At 39.3% G+C, this 24,863-nt stretch overlaps 1 protein-coding gene across 2 annotated transcripts; it reads left to right on the forward strand.

Annotated features, from left to right (window-relative positions):
- Nucleotides 1-560: 560 nt before the first annotated feature.
- On the forward strand, nucleotides 561-3,761 carry LOC119789399 (claudin-20-like). Of its 2 annotated transcripts, XM_038294266.1 has the most exons (3): nucleotides 562-765; nucleotides 1,801-2,335; nucleotides 2,597-3,761. In XM_038294266.1, the coding sequence occupies exon 3, from the start codon at nucleotides 2,667-2,669 to the stop codon at nucleotides 3,486-3,488; it is 822 nt and encodes a 273-aa protein (XP_038150194.1). In that variant the 5' UTR covers nucleotides 562-765; nucleotides 1,801-2,335; nucleotides 2,597-2,666; the 3' UTR covers nucleotides 3,489-3,761. The 2 variants fall into 2 exon arrangements, with proteins under 2 accessions (XP_038150195.1, XP_038150194.1); XM_038294267.1 differs by having other exon boundaries at nucleotides 561-765; nucleotides 1,801-3,761.
- The last annotated feature ends 21,102 nt before the right edge of the window (nucleotides 3,762-24,863 follow it).

The raw sequence follows: 24,863 nt of genomic DNA on the forward strand, positions 1-24,863 counted from the left end.
CAGAAAAAAAGTCTCCTTTAAAATATCAACACACAATGTGTTTAAATATAAAGCACAGCAGTTTCAAATATATAATAAAAATACATTTATTTATGTTATAAAATAATTTCGTAGAAAATAAAACAAAATCAGCGGTTACAATCTGATAAGTTCTACAAAATATTTATTCAAACAGATGCAAAAAAAAAAATCACCTTGATTTAACAGAAGAAAAACTAGACTTAATGACAAAGTTAAAATTATGACTAACATTAAAATAACAGAAAACAAAAACTAGAAAATAAATAAATGTTCCATTTCTACCACAATAAAAATAAAATCAAAATCAATATTAAATAAAAAAAACAACAAATGGAGAAATTTAAAGTCTCATAAAAAGAAAGATGCTTCTAATCTGCACTGAGATTCACAAATTCTTAATAAATATGTTGTTAAAAAATGTTATACAAGCAGAAAAAGTAAATTAATATTTCCGACCTTCTGTTGAAGGTCAAAAATGGGCAGCGGAGGCTTTCTACACCAATGTCAGAATAAATGTAGGAAAATGTGAGTTTGTCCTCTGTGTGTTACAGAACAAAGGCCTGCAGGCGTCCCCTAAACCTCCAGAGAGCTGCTGTAATGGAGCGCCGCCTCGTTGAGCGACACGAAGCAGGCGGAGGTTAAAACAGGCTGTTCAGGATGTGGAACAATCATCAAACTGCTGCTTCCACGCATCGAGCCGCAGGCGAACCGAGCCGACGCGCCGGCATCATTCATTCCTCACGGGTCAGGAAAATTTATCAGAACAAAGAAAACAGTTTATTATGTCTGAGAGAAAAATGACTCCGGGTTCAACTAAATATGTCCTGATGGAGAAAATAAAGATAAAAATAATACAGTTGATAAAGATAAACAAAATGATAATGAAAACGTTTAAATTGAAAACATTCGACATGATAAAATGTTTTTAAATGTGAGCTAATTCAAATAAAACTTGTATAAAATCAATGCATAACCTTTATTTAACATTTTTAAAAAATATATTTTTATTACTTTTGATTGGATTTAAAATGATAAATAAAGGATTCCGGATTAAAGAATCATTGATAAATAAAATATTAAGTTTATTTCATTGTGAATAAACCAAAATAATTTCAAAATTTGTATTTTTTTTTTTTTTTTACTGATTCTCAACAACAAAAATTATTTCTTCCTTTTAAAACATTTTATTTTTATTTTTTATTAAGTCAATAGAATAATTACATAATAAAAATAATGATTTTATTTAATATATGGCTGCATTGAAACTTTTATATTTGTGCAAATTATAAATAAAATGTTTAATTTTTGCTTCAGATTGTTTAATTATTTGGTCACAGAAAAAAAAAATGCTGATATTCAATTAAAAGCAGATTTAATTAAGTTTGTTTGATTAACTGGATGATTTGTGCAGAAATCTGTGATAAATTAGTTTTTAATCTTTGGCTCCGATCAGCCGCAGCCTGAGCAGCTGAAAGCGTTTCCTCCATGAATCCAGTCGGTTCTCTGCGGCGCTGCTGCAGATAAGTCCCCCCAACCCAAACCGCTGCAACACAATCTGAGACGTGCCCACATTAAATCACAGACGTCACCTCTCTGGATCGGCGGTGGGAACCAGAACCTTTGTTATGGTTTCCTTTTTTTTGGGGGGGGGGAGTTTTAACACAAACACAACAACATTAATTAGCCTCAAAGCGACTCCTGCCGACTTTAAAGTTGTTTTTTCTCCCAGGGAAGCAGGCAGCAAAATGTGTGTTTATAGTTTCCCTTCTGTGTCTGCAGGATTATGGTAATAACAGGCTGCCGGGCCCTGCTGGTGGGCGGGCCGGTCCGCGGACCCTTATCAGTGTGTTGCAGTGGCCCATTCTTCACCTTGATTCGCAGCTCAGCGACTATATCACCAAAACCAGAACGAGGACGCTTCCAAAGGCACGAACGATCCCATCGGCGTTCTGCAGGACCGCCCATGTTATCAGGAACGATCGGAAATGAGCTCTTATCTTCACGCTCGGCGTCTCCCTCCAGATTCTGCAGAAGACGACCCAAGAGCGGCGCTCGCAGGTGAGGGGCGGCGGGCTTCTGCGGCGCTGCAGGTGTGACGCACCCGCCGTCAGCTCATCAGATAAGAACGCTGCTCTGCGGCGCCGTCAGAGCTGCTGGTGACCTTCAGGCTGGAGAGCAGAACCAGCTTCCTGAATGGTTCTCAGATCAGAGACGGGCTGCAGGATGGGCTGAAGCTGTCCGGTTTCCAAGGAGACGGCATGCGGAGGGGTGGTTAACCCGCCCCGTCTTCTCATTCCTCAGATGCTCGGAGCAGGTAAGGCTGCAGGTTCTTCTTCTTCTTTCAGATGTTTGGATCCATCAGGAGGGGATTCTGTCCACAGGAATAACTTCAGTCCAAGTTTCTGCTCTCAGAGGGACGCTGCTGCTTTAAAAACACCTCATTAAGTGTCAATGATCACCGATTGAGCTGCAGAGTAACTAAAGCAGGCAGCCGTCCAGCTCCATCAGCAGCCTCAGCTGTGTGTCCGTCACGCTCCCACGCTCACTCCAATTCTCATTTCTCCTCTGGTTGCAGCCCGCTGGAGCCTGTGCTGAGGAATTATCTGCTGTCGGCCGGAACGTCCCCCCCCCCTCGCGACTCAGCCATGCTGTCCGGCGCTGTTCAGATCCTGGCGTTCGCCCTGGCGCTGCTGGGTGTCCTGGGCGCCACCGTGGCCACGCTGCTGCCCAACTGGAAGGTGAGCATCAGCGTGTGGACCAGCATCATGACCCCCATCTCGCAGATGCAGGGTCTGTGGATGGACTGCGTGTGGTACAGCTCCGGTGTCTTCAGCTGCACCATGAAGAACTCCGTGCTGTCGCTGCCGCCGTCGCTGCAGATGATGCGGGCCGGCATGGTGCTGTCCTGCATGGTGGCCGCGTTCGGACTCTGCCTCGCCTCCCTGGGGCTTAAATGCACTCGGTGGGGGGGTAGCCACCGAGCGAAGGGGCACACGGCCATCGCTGCGGGGGGCTGCTTCGTCCTGGCCAGCTTCCTCTGTCTGGTTCCGGCGTCGATGTTCACCAACGAGGTCATCACCGCCTTCCTGACCACGGATCTGCCGGACAGCAGTAAATACCAGCCCGGCGGAGCTCTGTGCGTCACCTTCATCTCCGCTGGATTCCTGCTGGCTGGAGGGGTGATATTCTGCCTGTCCTGTCCAGGAAGGAGCTCCGGGCGACCGGAGAACGTCTCCTCGCCTGGCCCAAACGGCCCGATGGTGAAAAGCGAGGAGCAGAACAGGCGGGAGGCGAAAGTGGAGAACAAGGAACCCAAAAAGAAGAAAAACAAAAGCGTCCAGCTGCAGACGGAAGACGTGAGGCCAGGGAAAGCAGAACCGGTCCAGGAGCAGAGGATCTTCTGCTCTCCTTCCAGACTCCCTCAGAAAGACCTCAAGGACAACTACAGCCTCCAGGAGTACGTGTAACGCTGATGCCTGGGAGGAAATGTAGACTTTGAATTGAGGCGTTCAGGCACCCTGAACTGGGGGAGGTGTGTGCAGAGAGGGGGGGTAATTACTAAATGTTGTAAATGACAGATTGTAGATTCAGCTGAATGCCTTAGAAGCAGAGAGCAGCAAATGAACCTCTGAGGCACAAAAAAAAAAAAAATCCTGACTGACCGACTGCAGCTTCACTCAAACCAAAGCTCTGAAACAAAACAGAACCTGAAGAGGAAAACATTTCAGCTCAGACTGAAAGAAAAAAAAAGCCATTTTATTCCAGCCAATTTTCTGCCTTCTGATAAAACAACCATCGCTGTAACAGGGCCGCCACCAAGGATTCTGGGGACTGGGCTGATTTACAGACACGGCCGCTCAGCGCCGCCACAGCCGAGGCCTTTAATAACAACTCTGTGTTTTTAATGTTGCTTGTTCATGCAGCTCGTTGTATGCAAAGACGCTAATTGAAACAAAGTGAGTTTCATTCATTTCCTGCAGAAAATGAATGCTTGTGGACAGACGGCAGCTTCAGTCTGATCACTGCAGTCAGGAAAGAAACTAAGTTAAGTTAGACGATTAAATAATGAGTCAGTTTTGGAAAAAATACCACCGAAAAATTCGGGTGCACCTGAGAAGCTTAGAATATCATGAGATGCTGATTCATTTTATTACTTTAAACTTTGAGTCATATTAATTACTACAGAGGGAAAATACATTCACCTGGAAAATCAATAAATTGGTCTGTTTTTCTTAATTAGAGAAATTGTGAAGTGAAGAGGAAGGAAGTGCACAGGTGTCTTCCCAAAGTCCACAAACTAATAGTGATTACATGAACAACACTAAGGCTACGTTCACACTACGGTATTTTTTTTGTGATATCCGTTTTTTGCGTTGCCGTTCACATTTGCAAATATATGCAACTTGTATGCGACCTCCTGTGTGAAATGCAGTCATACAACGCAAGTGTCCTTCATGCGCCGTAGTAAGGGTGTAACTCACATCCATCATGGTGATTCGATTCAGTATCGATTTCCTGACCCAACGATTTTCGATACTCAAGAATACACCACGATGCGATTAATCGGTTTATGTGTTTTATTTTTTTTTTTTTTTTTTACACCTTGCAGGCTAAACAAAGTTTCAAGTTTGAAATAAATCAATGAAAGCTGTAATATTGTTATGCGTTTTTTTTTTTTTTTTTAGAAACGACAGCAAATCACAGAAGTAGAAAAGTTGAATCAAAAAATACTGTAAAAATACTGCAGAAAACCTGTGCAATGAGTGCAATTCAATACCTCGGCTCCAGACGTCCAGACGGGCAAAATAGGTTTAGCGCCACCGCAGCACGGGAGGGAGAATTGCGCCCAGGAGCAAATGGATAAAAATAGACCGGAGGAAAAAAAAAAAACATAAATCGATTCTCTTGCGGACGTGTCGATGCATCGGATCATCGGCTGTTGGATCGATACAAAACGATTATTATTTACACCCCTACACCGTAGAGGACGCAATGACGTCACAGTAGGGGTGGAACGGTTCACAAATCCACGGTTCGGTTCGGTTCATGGTTTCGTGGTCACGGTTTTCGGTTTGGTTTATGTTGATTGTTAGCCTGACATGTTGGTTGTGTCTGTTAGCATAAACAAAACGTGTTGCACAATGTTGCACTTTTATCCACAACTTTCTTTCCGCCGCCATCGTAGGTCACTCTAAATGCAAAGTGGTCCCATACAGCAGACCTATAAAGTGCTGCTGGCGCGTCTTCCAACTCCTGTTCTTTCCCACTCGCCATACCCACACAATTCTCCACAACAACTGATTTATTTCTGCTACACCCGGCTATGCTGCTTCGCTTCTTCTTCTTCTTGTTTACTACTGGTGGTTGGCTTTGGTCGCAGTACCGCCACCTTCTGCTCTGGAGTGTAAACGCTTCGCCTATGAGAAAAAGGAGCAGCGCATGAACCGAACGCAACACACGCGAACCGAACCGAGACAGTCGAACCGAACGGTTCGGACGGTTTTCATAAACCGCTCCATCCCTACGTCACAGGCAAGTGTTCTCTGTATTAATTGAAGTAAACATGGATGGTAGTGCCGGAGTGCATCTAGCCATCTTTACAAACCTTAAAAACTCAATCTTTCCAAGACGGTTGAACATAAATACTGCTCTCCGCATCGTCGCCCGCCATGATTGTTGTTTTTCTTGCCTCTTCTTCGCAGAATAGTGACCTTTGTCGGGTATTATTTTTGCCTTCAGGTCGGATGAATGCGACCTGGCCGTTCAGACATTAGGTCGCATTTGAAAAGATTAGATTCGTATCGGATTCAGGACCACATGGCCATGTGGCCTGAGTCGCATTGGAAAATATCGGATCCGTGTTGTTCAGACAGTCACGAAAAGATCAGATCCAGGTTACATTTGGGCCAAAAAATCGGATTTGGGTCACTTCAGGGTGCAGTGTGAACGTAGCCTAAGAGACTGGAGGATTTTCCTAGTGTCTCAGTGTCTTAACCCTATCCCAAAAGAAAATAAAAATGAATTAAACTCAAAAAACAAGCTTTTCTGAAGTAAAGGCGCCTCATGCTCTGAAATCTTCAATGCAAACAGTAACAAATAGCTGGTTAAATAAGAACGTGTTTTTACTTATTTTATATCATGTAATTAGTTTAGAAAATCAGACCATTTTCTTTTTTCTTTACAGGTGAATGCAAAATGTTCACATACATTACCAGCATAATAATCAGCTTTTTGCTTTTAGTAAAAGATACAGGAGGATTTTTGTGAATTTCTGATAAGACCCGCCCTCCTCACTTAAAAAATAAAAAAAATAATGCACATGCACAGCCCTGTACCTGCTCTCCTGGTGCACGCTCTGTTTAAAAGTTGCTGTTTGTATCGCTCATACAAACATACTTTCCAATAGAAGATTTGCAATTTTTCCTTTGTCAGACTCGCCACGGATGAGTGAAAATGGGGACGAGCACGTTGGACGGGCTTACATAAACATATCACCAGGATGATTGACAGTTAGGGGGACCACCTATTTTGATGATCCACCTGGAAAAAGAACATCCTCCACTATACCTTTATTTCGCTCGAATTTGGCTCGGCGAAAGGTTATAGCCAAAACTTTTTCATCAAAATTATTCTTTAAAAGAAAAATGATGCAACAGAACATAGAATGGTGCAGAATAAAAGTATAATTTTACTGAAGAAGAAATATACAGCATATAAATAATTGTTTTATACATTTCTACGACAGCGGAAATCATGATTACTCACATATGCATGAATCAAGTGAAAAACCCCTTAGTCAAAAGACTTTAATAAAGAAAAATCATAAGAATGTTGTTAAAAGTAAAAAAAAAAAGTTTAAAATTTGGACTCTGGATGGTGTAGGACCTGTGTGGACTTCCATAGTGGGGTCCTGAAAGTTTTTCATGTAAATCATGTCTTCTGATTTCAAAACAACTGCAGGAATGTTCAGAAAACAAAGAAAAAAAACCTGCTGATGTTTCTGTCACAGACGTTACGTCAAACTTCGGTAAATCACTAAGAACTCAAGGGAAAAAATTATTAAAAACAAAACTAAATTGTATTTCTTCAATGCAGAGCTTTTTTTTTTCTCCCTCTCTCCTGTACCACATCCAAAAGTTCAGGCTACATGCTTAAATTTATATTTTTCTTTGGTTTAAGTTTCCGCTTTGGTAATTTATTTTTACCCTTGCAGATGGTGTGGAAATGAAGAAACGCCACAGCGAACTCCACCGATTCCTGGAACAGTTTCCTGCAGCCAAATGTGCCTCTAGCAGCCTCATTTTGTCATGACTTTCTCAGCAAAAAATAAGAAATCACAGTGGAGACGTTGAACATGCATCTTTTTTATAGATTGAAGCAACACTGTACCTTTAAGCCACTAGGGGTGCTAGACCTGTAACTTCTAGGTGAAGCCCTCCTAAAAGGAATGGATAGCACTTCACTGTTGCAAAATTACTGACTGTGTGTCAGTAATTCTCCGCCCATATTTTTTCTCTATCACCCCTAAAACAAGTCACTATGTCATTACTCGATCCGTACTGGAAGGACGATCCGTTCCATCAGCTCATTTGCACATGTGCTAAAAGTACTTATTTTTTTATCCTTAAATCACTATAAGAATACTAAAACAAATCTTTAATTTTTATTTTATTTTTTTTTTTACATTTTCTTTGTTAAACTGCATTATCGGAAATGTTTATCTTTTATTTTTTTATTTTCTTTCCTTAGATTATGCACTATATACCATGATGTTAACACAAAAGGAAAGAATAAAGCTTCGAAAGACAAAAAAAAAATGTTTTATGTTTAAATCAAAAGCCGAAAAAGCTCGCTACCTTAAGTAGCGTAGATCCCATTTCCTGCATAGATCGGGAACAGACGAGTTATAAAAAAAAAAAGGATTTTAATGCATTTATTTTCTCGGGATATAATTTATTAACCCCATTAAATATGAAATGTAATTTAGGTCTTTTTTACAAATTAAAATTGAGCGCGACCGGATGTACATCTGGTTCAGCAAATGAACTGATGGTACGGATCGAGTAGTGACACCCTTGCAAAGCATTCTGGGATATGTCTGGTTGTGTAGTGACCATGGATGGACACAACTTTTCAAGATGCATTGTGGGAAATTTTAAGCGCATTACATTTTCATCCATTAGACGTTGCGACGCTTGTATAAAAAGTGGTAACCCCATATAGAGATCTACAGAGCGGTTAGGACGGACGTTCGGACTCAGCCTCAGTCCTCCTGTTCTAAAATCTGATAGAGAACCAATTGATATCTTGTTATTGTCGCCCCCTACTGGTGGTTTCTGGTATTTCAGCCTTTTTGCTGCAGTTGGTCATTTTTCTGACGTTCTCTTTTCCAAATAACATTTAGCGCCACCTGGTGGTAGGCAAGTTACGACACTGACATTTTTAATGTAATATAAATTCTAATGAAAATCCTACCGTAGTGAAGTCATGGGATTCCAGAAAAAATTACGATGTTTTTCATTATAGCAGTTCAGAAAAAATATATATTTTGTTCCCTGTAAACCGAAGCAGTAAACAAAATAATACTTAGAAGTATTGATATCTTTATGGAAGTATGTACTTGGGTTCACTTCTCCACTTAAACTAATATATTTCTGTTCTTTTCCAGCTCAGGTAATGTTCTGGAATAAGCAGATCTATGCAGCCACAGCTGTCAGCAGTTCTTATTGGCAGCCTTAGCCTGGCTCCAAAATATAATGACATTTACTCTTTTTATCATTCGCCAGATTAGCAGCTGGTTTGTTTATTCTTTTATTTTGTACATTTTAGTTATTTTCTTGTTGTTTTTGTGCAAATTAATGAACGAAAGTTTCTGGTAAGAAAAATTAGACTTTTTAACCAAATGATTGTAAAAGAAAAAAATAAGACCTGCTGATTTTTTGGAGATTATTAGAGTTTTGAACCTCTAGTAGCAGCTCTCTGATGTGATTGCTGTGGGTTTGTGTGTGTGTGGGGGGGTGGCTTAACGTCTGTCCGCGGAGCTGCAAATGAAGATGTGCACTGATAGCGATAGAAGAATATTGAGCAAAATAACCCTAACCCCCGAGAAACAGCTAATTATGTTTTGCTAGCGAAGATTCTCAATCATCCAGGTCATAGTCATTCCAAATAAGTTTAAAAAAAACAATCCACTGGACTTTTTTTTTTTTCAAGTTTGAAGATGTTTCGCTTCCCATCCAGGAAGCTTTTTCAATTCAAAATGTCAGAAATAGGACAGAGTTTGAGGCTCTATAGAGTGGACCAAAATAAAGGTTCGTTTTGGCTTAGAAAACATGCAAAGTGAGCCGAACGAACGGGTCCGTCCCTTAGTAATGGGGGTTTGGGTTCTTTTATAGCCTGCAATAACCAATACCTGTCTATGTCTCTGAAAGGGGGGTTGTTATAGGGAATAGTTGGCCTGGCTAAACAGGTGAGGTCTTCTGTTCCCCTGTAAGGGGGTGGGGGTTGCAATGATAGTGGGAAGGAATCAACTCTGAAAACTGAATTGTAGGTTTTTTAAAGCTGAAATCTGAGTCCATCCGCTCTATTTAAGGTTGGTTTTTAATTGTTTTCCAGATAGACACAAGTTTTCTCTTTATGTCTAAAACACCACTGTTCATTCGGTGTGAAATCTTTTTCACTAAATAAATGTTCACTAATAAACAAAGCGTTTCAGCTCTGCACCGCAAGCCTCGGGTCCAAACCGGGGTTCTTTACAACCCTAGAACAAATAGATAAGGATTTTCTTTTTCATTTTTACAATAATCATCAGGGATGAGATTTGTCTTCAAAACCAAACTACTGAAATGTCCTTTATTTATTTTACAGTCTAATAACTGCTGCTTTGCAAAAGTCTGCCTGTTTTTTTTTTATTTAAGAAACCTTCCAGGACTTCAGCTGGAAAATTGCTTCCAAAGCAGCTTTTTTTCCTGACAGCACTGAGATCAGTGTTTCTGTTATTTTTATTTTTTATCTCAAGCTGCTGCTTCCCTCTTATGTTTCTGCTTTGGATTTGCTCTGATCTCATCAATAATTTCTAGAAATCCTTCAGTTTCTGCTTGTTTTGGCTGCTTTAGATGCCGCTCACAGACCAGAGTTGTAAACATTTGTATCCGAAGCAATAAAATATGTTGAGCTTCTTGGATTCTGCTTTGTGGTGTTTTTTTTTAACAGACTCCCAGATCCATCCACTTCATCTGTTCCTCTTGGATAAATGGGGGAGGAGAGACGTAATGATGCTCTTAGCTTTCCCATTATCTTCTCATCACGGTTGGATGCACATTGCCCCTCCACCTCCCTCTGCAGCTGTAACACACTGTCACTGGGAGCACAATGGACCTGGCGCCCCCACAGTATGACGTTCACTAGGTGGGCGACTTGTCCTCCAGCCTGAGTGAGCTGTCAATCACTCCCGCCAAGAACAGGAGAAGGCTGAGCTGAAAGGCCCACTATGGCTCAGAAAAACCACCAAACCTGCAGCGGTAGAGCCTCGATGCAGAGAAAGCAGCTGTCAGCACTGCAGAGGCCTTTCAGCAACACGTCTGAAAGCAGAGGTGGGAAAACTGGACACATCAGAGGAAAAGGTGAACAGAAAACCAACCGTGCATCAGCAATCGTTTCTGGAGCTGCTGCAGGACTCGCGTTTTCCTCCTCGTCATTAAAAACCTCCTTTGATGGATGAACATCTTTAATGAGCCAAGGTTCAAAACATTTAATTAGCACAGAAGGCGTCCAAAGATGAATTAAAATGTTTCTGGCCTCTGATAGCTTCCTCTAGTATTTCATTAACTGCTGATTTCACGAGTTTTTTTTTTTACGAGTGAAAATGTGTCAATTATTTCCAAGCATCACAGATATTTTATCTTTTTCTCTGCAAAAAAAGACGCAGATAAATTATTTTCTAATGCCATAAATAGATTGTTCTGATTTCGCTGTTTTACAGATTCAGTTCTTCATTATGGGAGGAAAATGCTTAATTAAAAAATAAAAATCCTGACTCAGTATTTTAATCCTAAACGGTTCAGTTAAACTCTTTATTTCTCTAGTAATACAATACAAATGAATAACAGGGTTTCCTCATTTTACATGTAAGCATCTTTAGAACCCGACAGGCACAAGAACTCAGTTAAAATGACTTAGGTGCAGAAAATATCTCTATTTTACAGTTCTATTTAAACTGTTGCATTCCGTCTAAGGAATAGATTCAGCTTCTCTTTGCTCTATTTGTATTTTCCCCCACCAGGTTATTAATCTTCATTAGCAAAGTAAAACACACTTGACTGTAAGTTAAAGTTGTATCTCAGAGGTCAATTAATTAGTATTTTAGTGAGGATGGATCACCTGCCTAATTTGTTGTTACACGATACTTAGTGTTTTGTGTAAATAAGAGCTTTAGGTTTCTTTAATTGGATTCTGAAACATTAAATTCTTGGAATAAACTCTAGAAAACCACTAATAGGTTCATCAGGATAAAGAAGAAAACGAAGAATGCTTCAATTGTGCCAAAAATGGAAAACTCAGTTTTTATTTGAAACTTTAAGTGTTTTCTGTTTACTTGTTAGTACTACTGTCACACCTGAGCAGTTTGGAAGAAGCAAACATGTAAAAGTTAAGCTGTACAGTAGAAGAAAAAAAAATTTAACCAATCTGACTGTATGATCATGTTGAATTGTCCCTACACGCTGTTCAGATTTCAATAAGAAAAGTAACATTCAGGGAAACTGCAGCCTGTTAATAGAACAATGTGAAAAGCTGTAGTTAACATGAATTATATTTAAACTTAATATGATTTATATTATCCTGGGCTGCTCAGTGGAACAGTGGGTACCACTGCTGCCATGTAGCTAGAAGGTTCTGGGTTAGATTCCTGGCCCGGGGTCTTTCTGCATGGAGTTTGCATGTTCTCCCTGAGCTGGCATGGGTTTTCTCTGGGTACTCCGGCTTCCTCCCACAGTCCAAAAAAAATGACTGTTAGGTTAATTGGCTTCTTTAAATTCGCCAGAGCTATAGTGAAACTGACAATGCCCACGTGCATGGCAGCTGGATGTTGGAATACATTGGGTAAAAGTGAAAAAAAAGAGTTATCCACCTTTCTGATTCCTGATCCTCCACGGACGGGTTGGTCGTTGGATCGCCAACTTGAAGAGGGAGGATTTGCCATCGAACTTCTGGCCAGAGAAAAAACCCGTAATATGTAGCCAACATTTGGAAGAAGAATGTTTTCAAGATGACTTGGATAATAGCGCGTTGTGACAAACACCAGATACAGCACTGGGACTTGATCAACAGCCGATACCGCACCGTGACGTCACTAACCAGTAGGTGGCAGTAGTGTTCTTTGACAAACATGGATGCCTCCAGTAAAGCACATTCACATGAAAATAACTCTGAATTAAAAACGCCTATCCTTTATTGAACTGTATGTAATGATTTCCTATTTAAAGTACTTTCAAAACTTTTCTTTTAAAAGAAAATCAAAGCCATCAGTTTGTGATTCTACAGCAGAAACCATCTAAAGCTCACTGAAAGGTTTACGCCAGAATGACTCAAGAAAAAAAAATCTAAAAAAAGATGTTATGACATCAATCTAAGCAGATTATTAATCCAGGAAAATGATCCAATGGGTCTCAATTTTGGGCTTGGTGTGAACAGAGTGAACCCTATTAGCATAAAGATATTATTTGAAAACTTTTATTTTACTCAAGTTCTCTTTTATGCTGTTAAGCATTAGTGTAATTCTCTGCAGGGCCCAAAAAATACTGAGGTCAAGAGTCAGAACATCTAGTTACCATAGCAACGGTGTTTAAACAGTTCTTTTATTAGATAGTTGCACTAGTTTTCGTGCTTAAAATATAAAACACCTCTCAGTTTAGTGGGATAGCAAGATCATCGTCGTTGCATATATTTCTGCTTTGTGTTGCAACAGCAGAAATGTCATGTTTCACAGCATAATGGAGGCTCTGCTGAGCTATAAAATGTTGCACTAAATTATTTTAAAGTAAAAGATGATGGGGATGATGTACGTCAGGCCAGGGGCGGATTTAGGAAATTTGGGGCCCTAGGCAAAGACAGGCAGGGGCCCTCTGAATTGAAAAGACAATACATAGAACAGCCCCATTCTACAGATAGAGAAATGTTAATAGAATAGACATCCATTATCTGTTCTAGGTTGTGTCCCTCTCTTCTTGTCCCTCTCTTCTTCTCGTTTTCCTCTCTATGTTTTGTACTCAGCTGACTTTTCATGCTGTCTCTAAAGGAATGAAAGATTTTTTCCAAGCACTAAGCTCACTTAGCTGATTGCTCCTTCCTGTGTTTCCAAAAAGGCCAAAGTAAATAACCCAGTCCTTCTTTTCACTGTAGACAAGCCATGATCTGCTTCTCTGTTCTCCATTTTTCATTTGGATGAAATAATAGCTGCATGAATCATGACAGCCAGGGGCGTGCACACATAGACACTAGGTGGTGCTAAAGCACTAGGAAGTTTGCCCTCTATCAAAGAAAATGCCCTTTTGAAACTCGTTTTTTTTTTTTTATTATTATTAATATTTTACTGAGGTCGGTTTTGAAATGATCTTTTGAAAACCTGAGCCATTAAAAACGACTGAAACAATGCCCCGAAATGACCGACCTACTTGCGCACACCCGACCAGCCTCTCTCTCTTCCTTTGTCACGTGAACTCGCTCGGTCGCCCGCAGGGCATGCCAGATGCGCAGCATCATAGCAGTTTTCAGATAGCAGGAACGGTCGCTGACAGGCTGCTTCTCCCGTGCCCCATTAGCCAGGTAATATACAGATCAAGCAGAATCATTTTGTTGGGCATTAAAATGTCTCATTCAGCAGCACCAAACACGCATTTTGCCAACTGGTCACCAGATAAACTAGTTGTCTCCTTGTAAGATGCTATTTTACTTTTCATATTTTGTATCCATATTTTTTTATCTTAAGTGTATACATTAGTCTATTTTATTGCATGACGTATACCCACAGTTTTTAGATATTTTTATAATTTTATTTACCTATTCCATATTATATGTTTCATGTTGCACGATTGTACCATAAAAAATTCCTAGTTTGTGAACTCCTTCACTAAAAATGGCAATAAACCTGATTCTGATTCTGAAAGTTTTACACTGTGGCCCAAATCAATGACAGATAACGTGAGGACGACCACATAGGCTACAAATAATTTTGGTAGAGTTTGCAATTGCAAATCTACGGAAGAGGATAAGGGCCACTGAAAAAAAAAATAAGTTAACTGATTTTTACATTTTATTTCAGTTTAGTATGGGAAAAAAGTCAGAATGCTGACTTTAACCTCATAATTCTAACTTTTTTCTCATAATTCTGACTTTTTGCTGAGAATTCTGACTTTTTGCTCAGTATTCTGACTTTAATCTCAGAATTCTGACAATAAAAAAGTCAGAATTCTGACTTTTTTCCCATGTTAAACTGAAATAAAATTTAAAAATCAGTTAACTTTTTTTTTTTTCAGTGGCCCTAATCCTCTTCTGTACAAATCTATGTGTTAAGACAAACGTTTTCTGTTGTATAGGTTTTGTTAGGCAACATAAATTAACACATTTTGGTCTCTTTATTGTCTTAATTGTATATTGATTTAGTAATTGCAGCACAATGCCAAGAAAGGAGGGTTAATCATATTGAAAAATCTTAAAAGCTGTTCACATTTTATTTTTAAGTGGTTTGTGAAGCAGGTATTAAAATAGCTATTATTTTGTAGGCTACCATAAGTCATATCCACGTGACAAGACTTCCAGTCATGTTGCCCTAATAGCCCATTATTTAAACTAATGTGGCATATTTGTTAAAGCTATTATCAAGTGGGAATGCTTATGCATTCCCACTTTTTCACTTGTAATTTTTCTGACTCTAACTAGTCCCGCAGTTTTCAACTGATTCCAACAATTTTGGTATCAAAACGTTCAGCTTGTTCAGGAGAATTCTGCTATGTCTTTTGGTAAAGATATTTTTTGTAGTTTTCGCGATATTCAGCTTTTTCTGCCTTTTTTTGGGCCCATTGAAATGCATGTAGAATTCTTAGATTTCAGCAAAATTCAGCTAAACCTTCATCTTTTACCTTTAACTACTTCAGCATACTTTCAGCTAGAAACACCATTCAACTTTTAAAATGTTTCTGTATCTTTCTGCTATTACTGTTTAACTCGGCTTTCTGCTAACTTTTACAGTTTTGCTTCAGTGAAGCTTCAAACTTTAAAAGAAAATTTTAAGATTTTCAGATTTATAATGGAAGTCTATGGACGGAATTCTTCAACTGCTAGAGTGCGTGCTCTAGCTTTTGAGCTGTTCTGGTTTTTCCGAACAAATGGTTCTCAGTCCCTCATTTTTAACTCAATTGAAATAAATTATACATCAAAACGTAGGGATTTTTGTCAGGATTCAGGAAATATAACCCTCATTTGTGTGGCATTCACGGTTTTCCAACAGTTTGGCCCAGACCATGAAGAAGTCCACACTTCCCCAATAGAAATCCAATGAGAGATTTTCCAAAAATCACAGACAAAATCCAAAACGATACATATTTCCGTATCGCTCCCATTTATTAACTATTTGATGTACTAACATGAAACTTGGTATACAACATCTTCAGAACCTTCTAGCACTCACATTGAAGGAATTTCTTCAATATCATTTATGGTTTAGCTGTTTAGCTGACTTGTTCGGGCATAGGAAACCGCTGATTCTGAGAAAAATCCTCAAACTCAGAAAATGCAAATATTTACATCATCACCGTGGCCAAATAGTTTTTAGTAGAAACATGAAAGTTGGCACAGTCGAAGCCAAAAGATGGCTGACGCGAACAGTGAAAGAATTTTTTGAATACCTTTTACGGTTTTGGCTCACCGCTCGTTTGTTCGCAGGGAAAGTTTTGCTTTTGAGAGTTCTGCTCTACCATGGAGCTGCATGTTATTTAATGAGACAGGCAGGATTTACAAACCTTTATATTTCTCCTTCCCATTAAGGCTGTGAATGAGCTACAGCCATGAAAGTTACCCCAATCGGAGACAAAGGATAGCTGTTGCTTAGACTGAAAGACTTTTTTAGATACCATTTACGGTTTGTCTTCAGCACTCGTTTGTTTGGAGCTGATATTCCCATTCAAAAAAGCCTGAGAGGAAAGGAACGAAAGTGAAGCGCGTTTCTCTCTTTCACTGACAGGCTCGTTAAGCGTTGTCAAGGTAACCGAGCTTCAAAGGGATCTTACCTCTGCCACTTTAAACAGCACATTTTAATCTAATGGAGGGAGACAACACTGATTTAACATTGGGAAATGGATAACATATGACTACTGGCTATGACCCTTCCTTTCACACGCAACCCTGATAGACTTTCAAAATAAGACTCCGGGGACCCTTCAAAATAAAAGCCTCTTTATCATACTCTTATTTTTTTTACAGCATATGTCTCAACATTATCACCCAAACTCAACCTAACCAAAAATTAGACTCCACGGGGCTTTTCAAAATGCGCTTAATGTCAAATTTCAAAATAAAAGCCTCCCATTGCCACTTCATCTATTGAACTAAAAACAGGTAAAAGTAGCAATTCAATTATTGCAAATTCATGAAGTATCATTGCTGGGTCTGACCCTTTTCTCAACACACAACCCTGCTAGACTTTCACAGTAAGACTCCAGTGACCCTACAAAATAAAAGCCTCTATGTTATACTCGTGCATTACTTGATGCAAATGGCTCAGCATTATGACCCAAACTCTACCATCTTGATTCTATTAGACTCTAGGGAACTTTTCAAAACATATCCCAGAGCGAATTTCACAATAAAAGTCTCCCATTTATGTTCTGATACAGCATGTATTCACCCAATAACATGGAAAACCAGTGATTTCACATTTAGAAATGGATTCTATATCACTGCTGGGGATGACCCTTCCCTCGACACACATCCATGATAGACTTTTGAAATAAGACTAAAGGGACTCTACAAGATAAAAGCCTCTTCCTTGCACACACTCATTCATTGTGCCGTATGGCTCGTAGCTATGACCCAAAGTCAACCAATTTCTTCAAATTACACTACCAAGGCCTGTTGACCACACACCTCAGTGCATATTTCTTAATCAGGTTCAAAGATTTACACTGTAATAAAGCATCTGCTAACCTCGTAACATGCAGCCTAAGCCTGCCAACGGTGCTGTCATCAACACAGCGGCTCGTAACATGCAGGTTAAATTTTTTGATAAATTCAGCTCCTTAAGTGGTATTAGCTCTCTTTCTATAAGCTTCTCTCTCTGTCCTTCCTCTGCTTGTCATGGTCGGTCTTGCACATAGGTTTGTAGATTTTCAATCCTCTAAGGATGACACAGTTTTCTCTATGCTGATCAACCGACACATTTTAAATCATTTCAAATTGTTTTGCCAAGTCTTGACATTTCCACATATGATTTCAAAATTTTGATACTTATTCAATACCATCTTCCTCAACATTTTACTTCCCATCCTTAAGCTACTACTTTTTTCTTCAACCAGATAAGATTCAAGTTTTTCTCTTTTTTTTTCCCGATTCAGCTAACATTATACTTTTCAGCCTATGTTGTGAACTTTGGCTTCATTCTGCTCTCTTTCTGGACAGGAATTAAGCTTTTCTGGATGCTGCTAATTCATAACATGCCTGACATGTTTCTGGAAAGTAGGTGGCCCCCCTTCAAAATTTCTTTAGAAGTTTTTCTAGAAACTTGGGAGACATTACATTTAGACCCTTCTAGTGCACACATTGAACACATTTTTTGATATCATGTATGGTTTGGCTGTGAAGCTTTTAAGATGAGTCTGTTTCTGCCATTTTACTGCCAAATGATTCTACCCTACAAAATCTTCAGATGATTCAATTGTTTTCTGCAGTTTGAAGTTTCTGATGACTTCCTATCACATTTTCATATGTTCCTCAGCTAATTTGTGCTTCTTTTCCTTCTCGCAGTTTCTTTAGCTAATTTTTCTCTTTTCATTTAGCAAAAAAAGCATTCCCACTTTGCTGTTTCTGCGAAACAGCTTTTTCTAGTTATTATTATTATACTTTCCGTACGTTTTTCCGTCTCTAACTAGTTCCCCATACTTCAGCCGATTTCAACAAATTTGGTATCAAAACGTTCAGCTTCTTCTGGTCCATCCTGCTGTATCTTGTGATAACTTCAGCTATTATACTTTTTTAAATATTTAGCTTTTTATGACTTTTTCTGTCCCATTGAAATACATGTAAAACTTCAAAAATTCCACTGAATCTTCAGCTACTTTGCCCTTTAACTACTTCAGCATACTTTCAGCTAGAAACACCATTCAACTTTTAAAATGTTTCCGTATCTTTCTGCTATTACTATCTATCTCAGCTTTTTGCTAACTTTTACAGTTTTGCTTCAGTGAAGATTCAAACTTTAAAAGAAATTTTAAAGATTTTCAGATTTATAATGGAAGTCTATGGACGGAATTCTTCAACTGCTAGAGTGCGTGCTCTAGCTTTTGAGCTGTTCTGGTTTTTCCGAACAAATTGTTCTCAGTCCCTCATTTTTCACTCAGTTGAAATAAATTATACATCAAAACGTAGGGATTTTTGTCAGGATTCAGGAAATATAACCCTCATTTGTGTGGCGTTTACGGTTTTCCGACAGTTTGGCCCAGACCACGAAGAAGTCCACACTTCCTCAATAGAAATCCAATGAGAGCTCTCTGAAAATCCGAACTGAAAATTCAAAACAACAGACTTTTTCGTATCGCTCCCATTTGGGAACCGTTCGACGTAGCAACATGAGCCTTGCTAAAGTTGTTCCTCAGACCTTCCTAGCACTCACATTGAAGGAATTGTGTCGATATCTTTTATCGTTTAGCTAGGAAAAAGGTTTGTTCGGGGGTAACAAATCTGTCCGAACACCAAAATCGAGATTTTGACAATTATACACTTTTTTACATCGTCACCACGCCTAGACGAAATATTGTAGAAATAAGAAAGTTACACCAGTTGTAGTCCAAAGATGGCTGACGCTCACGGTGAAAGAATTTTTTGAATACCTAATACGGTTTTGGCTCACCGCTCGTTTGTTCGGAGGGAAAGTTTTGCTTTTGAGAGTTCTGCTCTACCATTGTGCTGCATGTTAATCAATGAGACCAGCAGGATTTCTCAAACATTTATATTTCTCCTTCCCATTAAGGTTGTGAATGAGCTACATCCATGAAAGTTACCCCAAACGGAGACAAAGGATAGCTCTCGCTTAGACTGAAAGAATTTTTTAGATACCATTTACGGTTTGTCTTCAGCACTCGTTTGTTCGGAGCTGATAATCCCATTCAAAAAAGCCTGAGAACTAAGGAACGAAAGTGAAGCGCATGTCTCTCTGTCACTGACAGGCTCGTTAAGCGTTGTCAAGGTAACCGTGCTTCAAAGAGATTTTACCTCCACCACTTTAAACAGCACATTTTAATCTAATGGAGGGAGACAACACTGATTTAACATTAGGAAGTGGATACAATATGACTACTGGCCATGACCCTTCCCTTCACACGCAACCCTGATGGACTTTCAAAATAAGACTCCGGGGACCCTTCAAAATAAAAGCCCCTACATTAAACTCATATTTTTTTCCCAGCATATGGCTCAACATTATGATCCGAACTCAACCACTTTTTTAAAATTAGACTCTAGGGGGGTTTTCAAAACACACCCCACAGCAAATTTCAAAATAAAAGCCTCCCATTGCCACTTCATCTACTGCCCTAATAACAGGGGAAAAGAGTGATTTAATGATTGGAAAGTCATCAAGTATCACTGCTGGGTCTGACCCTTTTCTCAACACACTACTGCTAGACTTTCAAAATAAGACTCCAGTGACCCTACAAAATAAAAGCCTCTATATTATACTCGCGTATTAATTGATGCAAATGGCTCAGCATTATGACCCAAACTCTACCAGTTTGTTTCTATTAGACTCTAGGGACCTTTTCAAAACATACCCCAGAGTGAATTTCACAATAAAAGTCTCCCATTTACGCTCTAATACAGCATCTATTCACCCAATAACATGGAAAACCAGTGATTTCATATTTAGAAATGGATTCTATATCACTGCAGGGCATGACCCTTCCCTTGACACACATCCATGATAGACTTTCAAAATAAGACTAAAGGGACTCTACAAAATAAAAGCCTCTTCCTTACACACACTCATTCATTGTGCCGTATGGCTTGTAGCTATGACCCAAATTCAACCAATTTCTTCAAATTACACTACCAAGGCCTGTTGACCACACACCTCAGTGCATATTTCTTAATCAGGTTCTAAGATTTACACTGTAATAAAGCATCTGCTAACCTTGTAACATGCAGCCTAAGCCTGCCAACGGTGTTTTCATTACCACAGCGGCTCGTAACATGCAGGTTCAATTTTTTTTATAAATTCAGCTCCTTAAGTGGTATTAGCTCTCTTTCTATAAGCTTCTCTATCTGTCCTTCCTCTGCTTCTCATGGTCAGTCTTGCACATAGGTTTGTAGATTTTCAATCCTCTAAGGATGACACTGTTTTCTTTATGCTGATCAACCGACACATTTTAAATAATTTTCCAATTGTTTTGCCAAGTCTTGACATTTCCACATATGATTTCAAAATTTTGATACTTATTCAATACCATCTTCCTCAACATTTTACTTCCCATCCTTAAGCTACTAATTTTTTCTTCAACCAGATAAGATTAAAGTTTTTCTTTGTAATTTCTTTTCTACTTCAGCTAATTTCATACTTTTCAGCCTATGTTGTGAACTTTGGCTTCATTCTGCTCTGTTTCAGGACAGGAATTAAGCTTTTCTGTTTGCTGCTAATTCATAACGCGCCTGACATGTTTCTGGAAAGTAGGTAAACCCCCCTTCAAAATTTCTTTATACATTTTTCTAGAAACTTGGGAGACATTATATTAAGACCCTTCTAGTGCCCACATTCAAGACATTTTTTGATATCATGTATGGTTTGGCTGTGCAGCTTTTAAGATGAGTTTGTTTCTGCCATTTTACTGCCAAATGATTCTACCCTACAAAATCTTCAGATGATTCAATTGTTTTCTGCAGTTTGAAGTTTTCTGATGACTTCCTATCACATTTTCATATGTTCTTCAGGAAATTTCAGCTTTTTTCATTCAGCAAAAGCATTCCCACTTTGATGTTTCTCCGAAACAGCTTTTTCTAGTTATTATTATTATCAATATTATTATTATTATTGTCATGATGGTTATTATTAATATATTGTAGCCAGTCACAGCAGGGAAGCTCTATACCATCAACATATAACAGGACAGGAGATGAGGAAGAGTTCAGGGAAGACACAGAGACAGAAAAAGACCAGGATGAGGGACAACAGATGGGTGAGGGAAAACAGGGAGATGAGCCAGATGAAAGAAGTATGCTTTAGTCTGTTCTGTTGGTGATGTGACTTTTTTCCATTGAAAACTCACGTTTTGAGAATGTTACAAATAAAAGTCAAATTTCATTCAACATGCGTTTATTTTTTTTTATAATTAAGTGTTACACGTGCGCTAAAAAGTGCCCTCCCCCCCCTCCTGAGCACCTGCCCCCCAAAATGTCTGTGCACGCCTCTGATGACAGCAGACAAGATAGAGGAGAGCAGGAGACGGGGTTACCAATCTACTTGCTCTGGAGAGCAGAGTTAGCTGCTCTTAGATGTTGTCTCCAAAGTCTCCAGTAGCAGAAAAAAGTCAGAGATTTGGCGCTAGGCGTTGCTGGAGGGGTCTGAAAAGTCTGAAAAGTCGCTAAATATAGCGACTAAAGCGCAACACTGCTCTTTGCATCATTTCTTTTCAAATGGTTTGCTGCTGTCTGTTTGGACCTTTCTGAACATGTGCAGCAAATGGACTGATCCAATATGGTGGACACTTGAGGGGGGGGGGGGGGGGGGGGGGGGGGGGGGGTCAGCTGGGAGACACTTACAGTTTTTCTGGATTGTTTACACACATTTCTGAAAACATGCCTCATATTCTCAGAACTCTTCACACAAATCCAACAAACACACACACAATGGGCAAAACCCTTCAAATCTCCTGCAAAATGAAACTTTACATTCAAAACAGTTTTATCTCTTCACAAAAGGCCATTTTGTGTTCAGATGACACACACAAACTATCATATGAACAGACAATTAAAAAAAGCATTTAAACACTGATGTGCTCAGTGTAAAACACCATTCTCCATTCATCATAATGACTTTTTGTTCAGTGTTACAGTTACTACAGACATTAAATACATAAGTGCGTTGTAAAATACTTTAGAATATTGTTTTTATACTCAGAACACACAAATATACTGTAAAAAACATGTTTTATTTTTGCCACAAAACAATGTACACAGTGTACATCCCAACCGACACAAAGTTGCACATACAGTGCAGAAGATTTTACTGTATACAGTTACAGTAATAATAAAAAAAACAAAACAAAATAAACTATGCTGCATCCTCTCTTCTGTTTCGGTCTGGCCACAGCACCTCATCTACATCACAAGCAATGTTTTCCCTGGCCAAGCAGCGGGGGAAATATTGCCTAGCATGGCGAATCCAGCCATGAAAAGCATCAACTGCTATATCTCCACATGCGTCTTCCATAGCTTGGAAAAGGGATATACGCGTTTCTGAATTTAGGTCGTACACTTTCCATCTCCAGGCAGAAAAAAATTCCTCAATAGGATTGAGGAATGGAGAATATGGAGGGAGATAAACAACTGAAAAGCGTGGGTGGTCAGTGAACCAGAGCAGCCCGGTGGAAGCTTACGTTGTCCCAAATGACAACGTACCTGAGCTGCTCTGGGCCGTCTATCTGATCTGGTGGAATGAGTGTGTTGTGTAGGGTGTCCAGGAATGTGATCAGATGGGCAGTGTTGTAGGGGCCAAGGGTAGCATGGTGATGGATGATGCCATGGTCGGTCATCGCTGCACACATTGTGATGTTCCCTCCGTGCTGGCCAGGGACTTCAACAATGGCACGCTGGCCGATTATATTCCTTCCCCTCCTTCGTCTTTTTGTGAGGTTGAATCCAACCTCATCAATGAAGAAGAACTGGTGCTCCACTGCATCCACCTCCAGCTCAAGGACTCTCTGAAACACACATGACAATATCAGAAGTAGACATGGAGCGGTCACTATTGTGAAGCACAATCATTATGATTACAATATAATAGAAAGAAATATGTATGATTTATACAATGTTGACAGTATGCATCAAGGGTGGGAATGTATAGGACGTACTTGCACATAGTTATATCGCAATTCTTTGACTCTTTCTGAATTGCGCTCAAATGGCACCCTGTAGACCTGCTTCATCCTCAGTTTATTTCTGTGCAAGACACGGTCCAGCGTTGATAAACTTACCCTATCAATATTTTGAAATATCTCATTGTTTTCTATTGTTTTTCTTTATATTTGTCGTAAGGTAATGGCGTTATTTTCAAGAACCATGTTCATGATCTCTGTTTGCTGTTCAGGAGACAGAAGACGGCCCCGTCCACCTCTTGTTGGTAATCTTTCAGTTCTGCAATACAAAGAGTGCAATACTGTAAATACTGTGTAGGAATACATTTCCCAAATACTCGAAACACAATGTCCTACAAAACAGTCCACAGGTAATACTGTACTACTGTACTCATTGAGTACTGTATTGATATGCAGTACTGCAGTTTTGTAGTGAGAGTAGACATGGTCAACCAAAGTGGCTCGGAACTCATCAGACATGATTGTCCTTGGCCTTCCTCGTCCTCGTCCTCGTCCTCGTCCTCCCCATCGTCCTCCTCTTACTCTCACTCCTCTGGCTCTGGCTCTGCCTCTGTTTACAACATTGGCCTCCATTGCTCCAAAACAGAAGAGCTCACCTGTTGCCATTTTATGCTAAAGCTCTGATTGCTGAGTGGAAACATGTGTGTTAGGTGTTTGCCCATGTGAGGAGTCAGTGTGCATAGTAGGGAAATTAACTTTAGAGTTTTGAATAACAGTGTGTTCCTTGTGAAAACAAAAGATTTTCTTTATGACAATTGTGTGTAGAGTTTTGGAAAAAGTGTGTTTTAGAACTGCAATTTGAGTGTAAAGCAGGAATTGTGCTTGTAGTTTAGCAGAATTGGTTCAGGGGGTTGGTGCATGAGTTACATTTTGTGGTCATTGTGTTTCAAGTACCAATATTTGTGTGTAAACAATCAAGAAAAACTGTAATATAACTTTGCTGCCTCTTGGTCAGGACTCCTTTGAAAAAGAGTTTTTTAATCTCAGTGGGATTTTTTCAGCCCTGGTTAAATAACAAAAAATGAAAAATAATATTATAAGCGTTCTGATGGCATTTTAGTACGGAAGAGGGCCAGTGGGAAAAAAAAAAAAAAAAGTTAACTGGTTTTAAAATTTTATTTCGGTTTAGTCTCAAAATTCTGACTTTCTTCTCAAAATTCTGACTTTTTCCTCAGAATTCTGACTTTTTTCTCAGAATTCTGATTTTTTTTATTGTCAGAATTCAGTCAGAATTCTGAGATTAAAGTCAGAATTCTGAGAAAAAAGTCAGAATTCTGAGATTAAAGTCAGAATTCTGAGATTAAAGTCAGAATTCTGAGAAAAAAGTCAGAATTCTGAGAAAAAAGTCAGAATTCTGAGAAAAAAGTCAGAATTCTGACTTTTTTCCTATACTAAACTGAAATAAAATTTTAAAATCAGTTACCTTTTTTCTTTTTTTTTCCACTGGCCCTAATCCTCTTCCGTATTTTTAGCGAAAGGATCTTTATCATAAAC

This window comes from Cyprinodon tularosa, unplaced genomic scaffold (genome assembly GCF_016077235.1).
Source record: "Cyprinodon tularosa strain WSP-4 unplaced genomic scaffold, ASM1607723v1 ctg338, whole genome shotgun sequence".
Classification (NCBI taxonomy): Eukaryota; Metazoa; Chordata; class Actinopteri; order Cyprinodontiformes; family Cyprinodontidae; genus Cyprinodon; species Cyprinodon tularosa.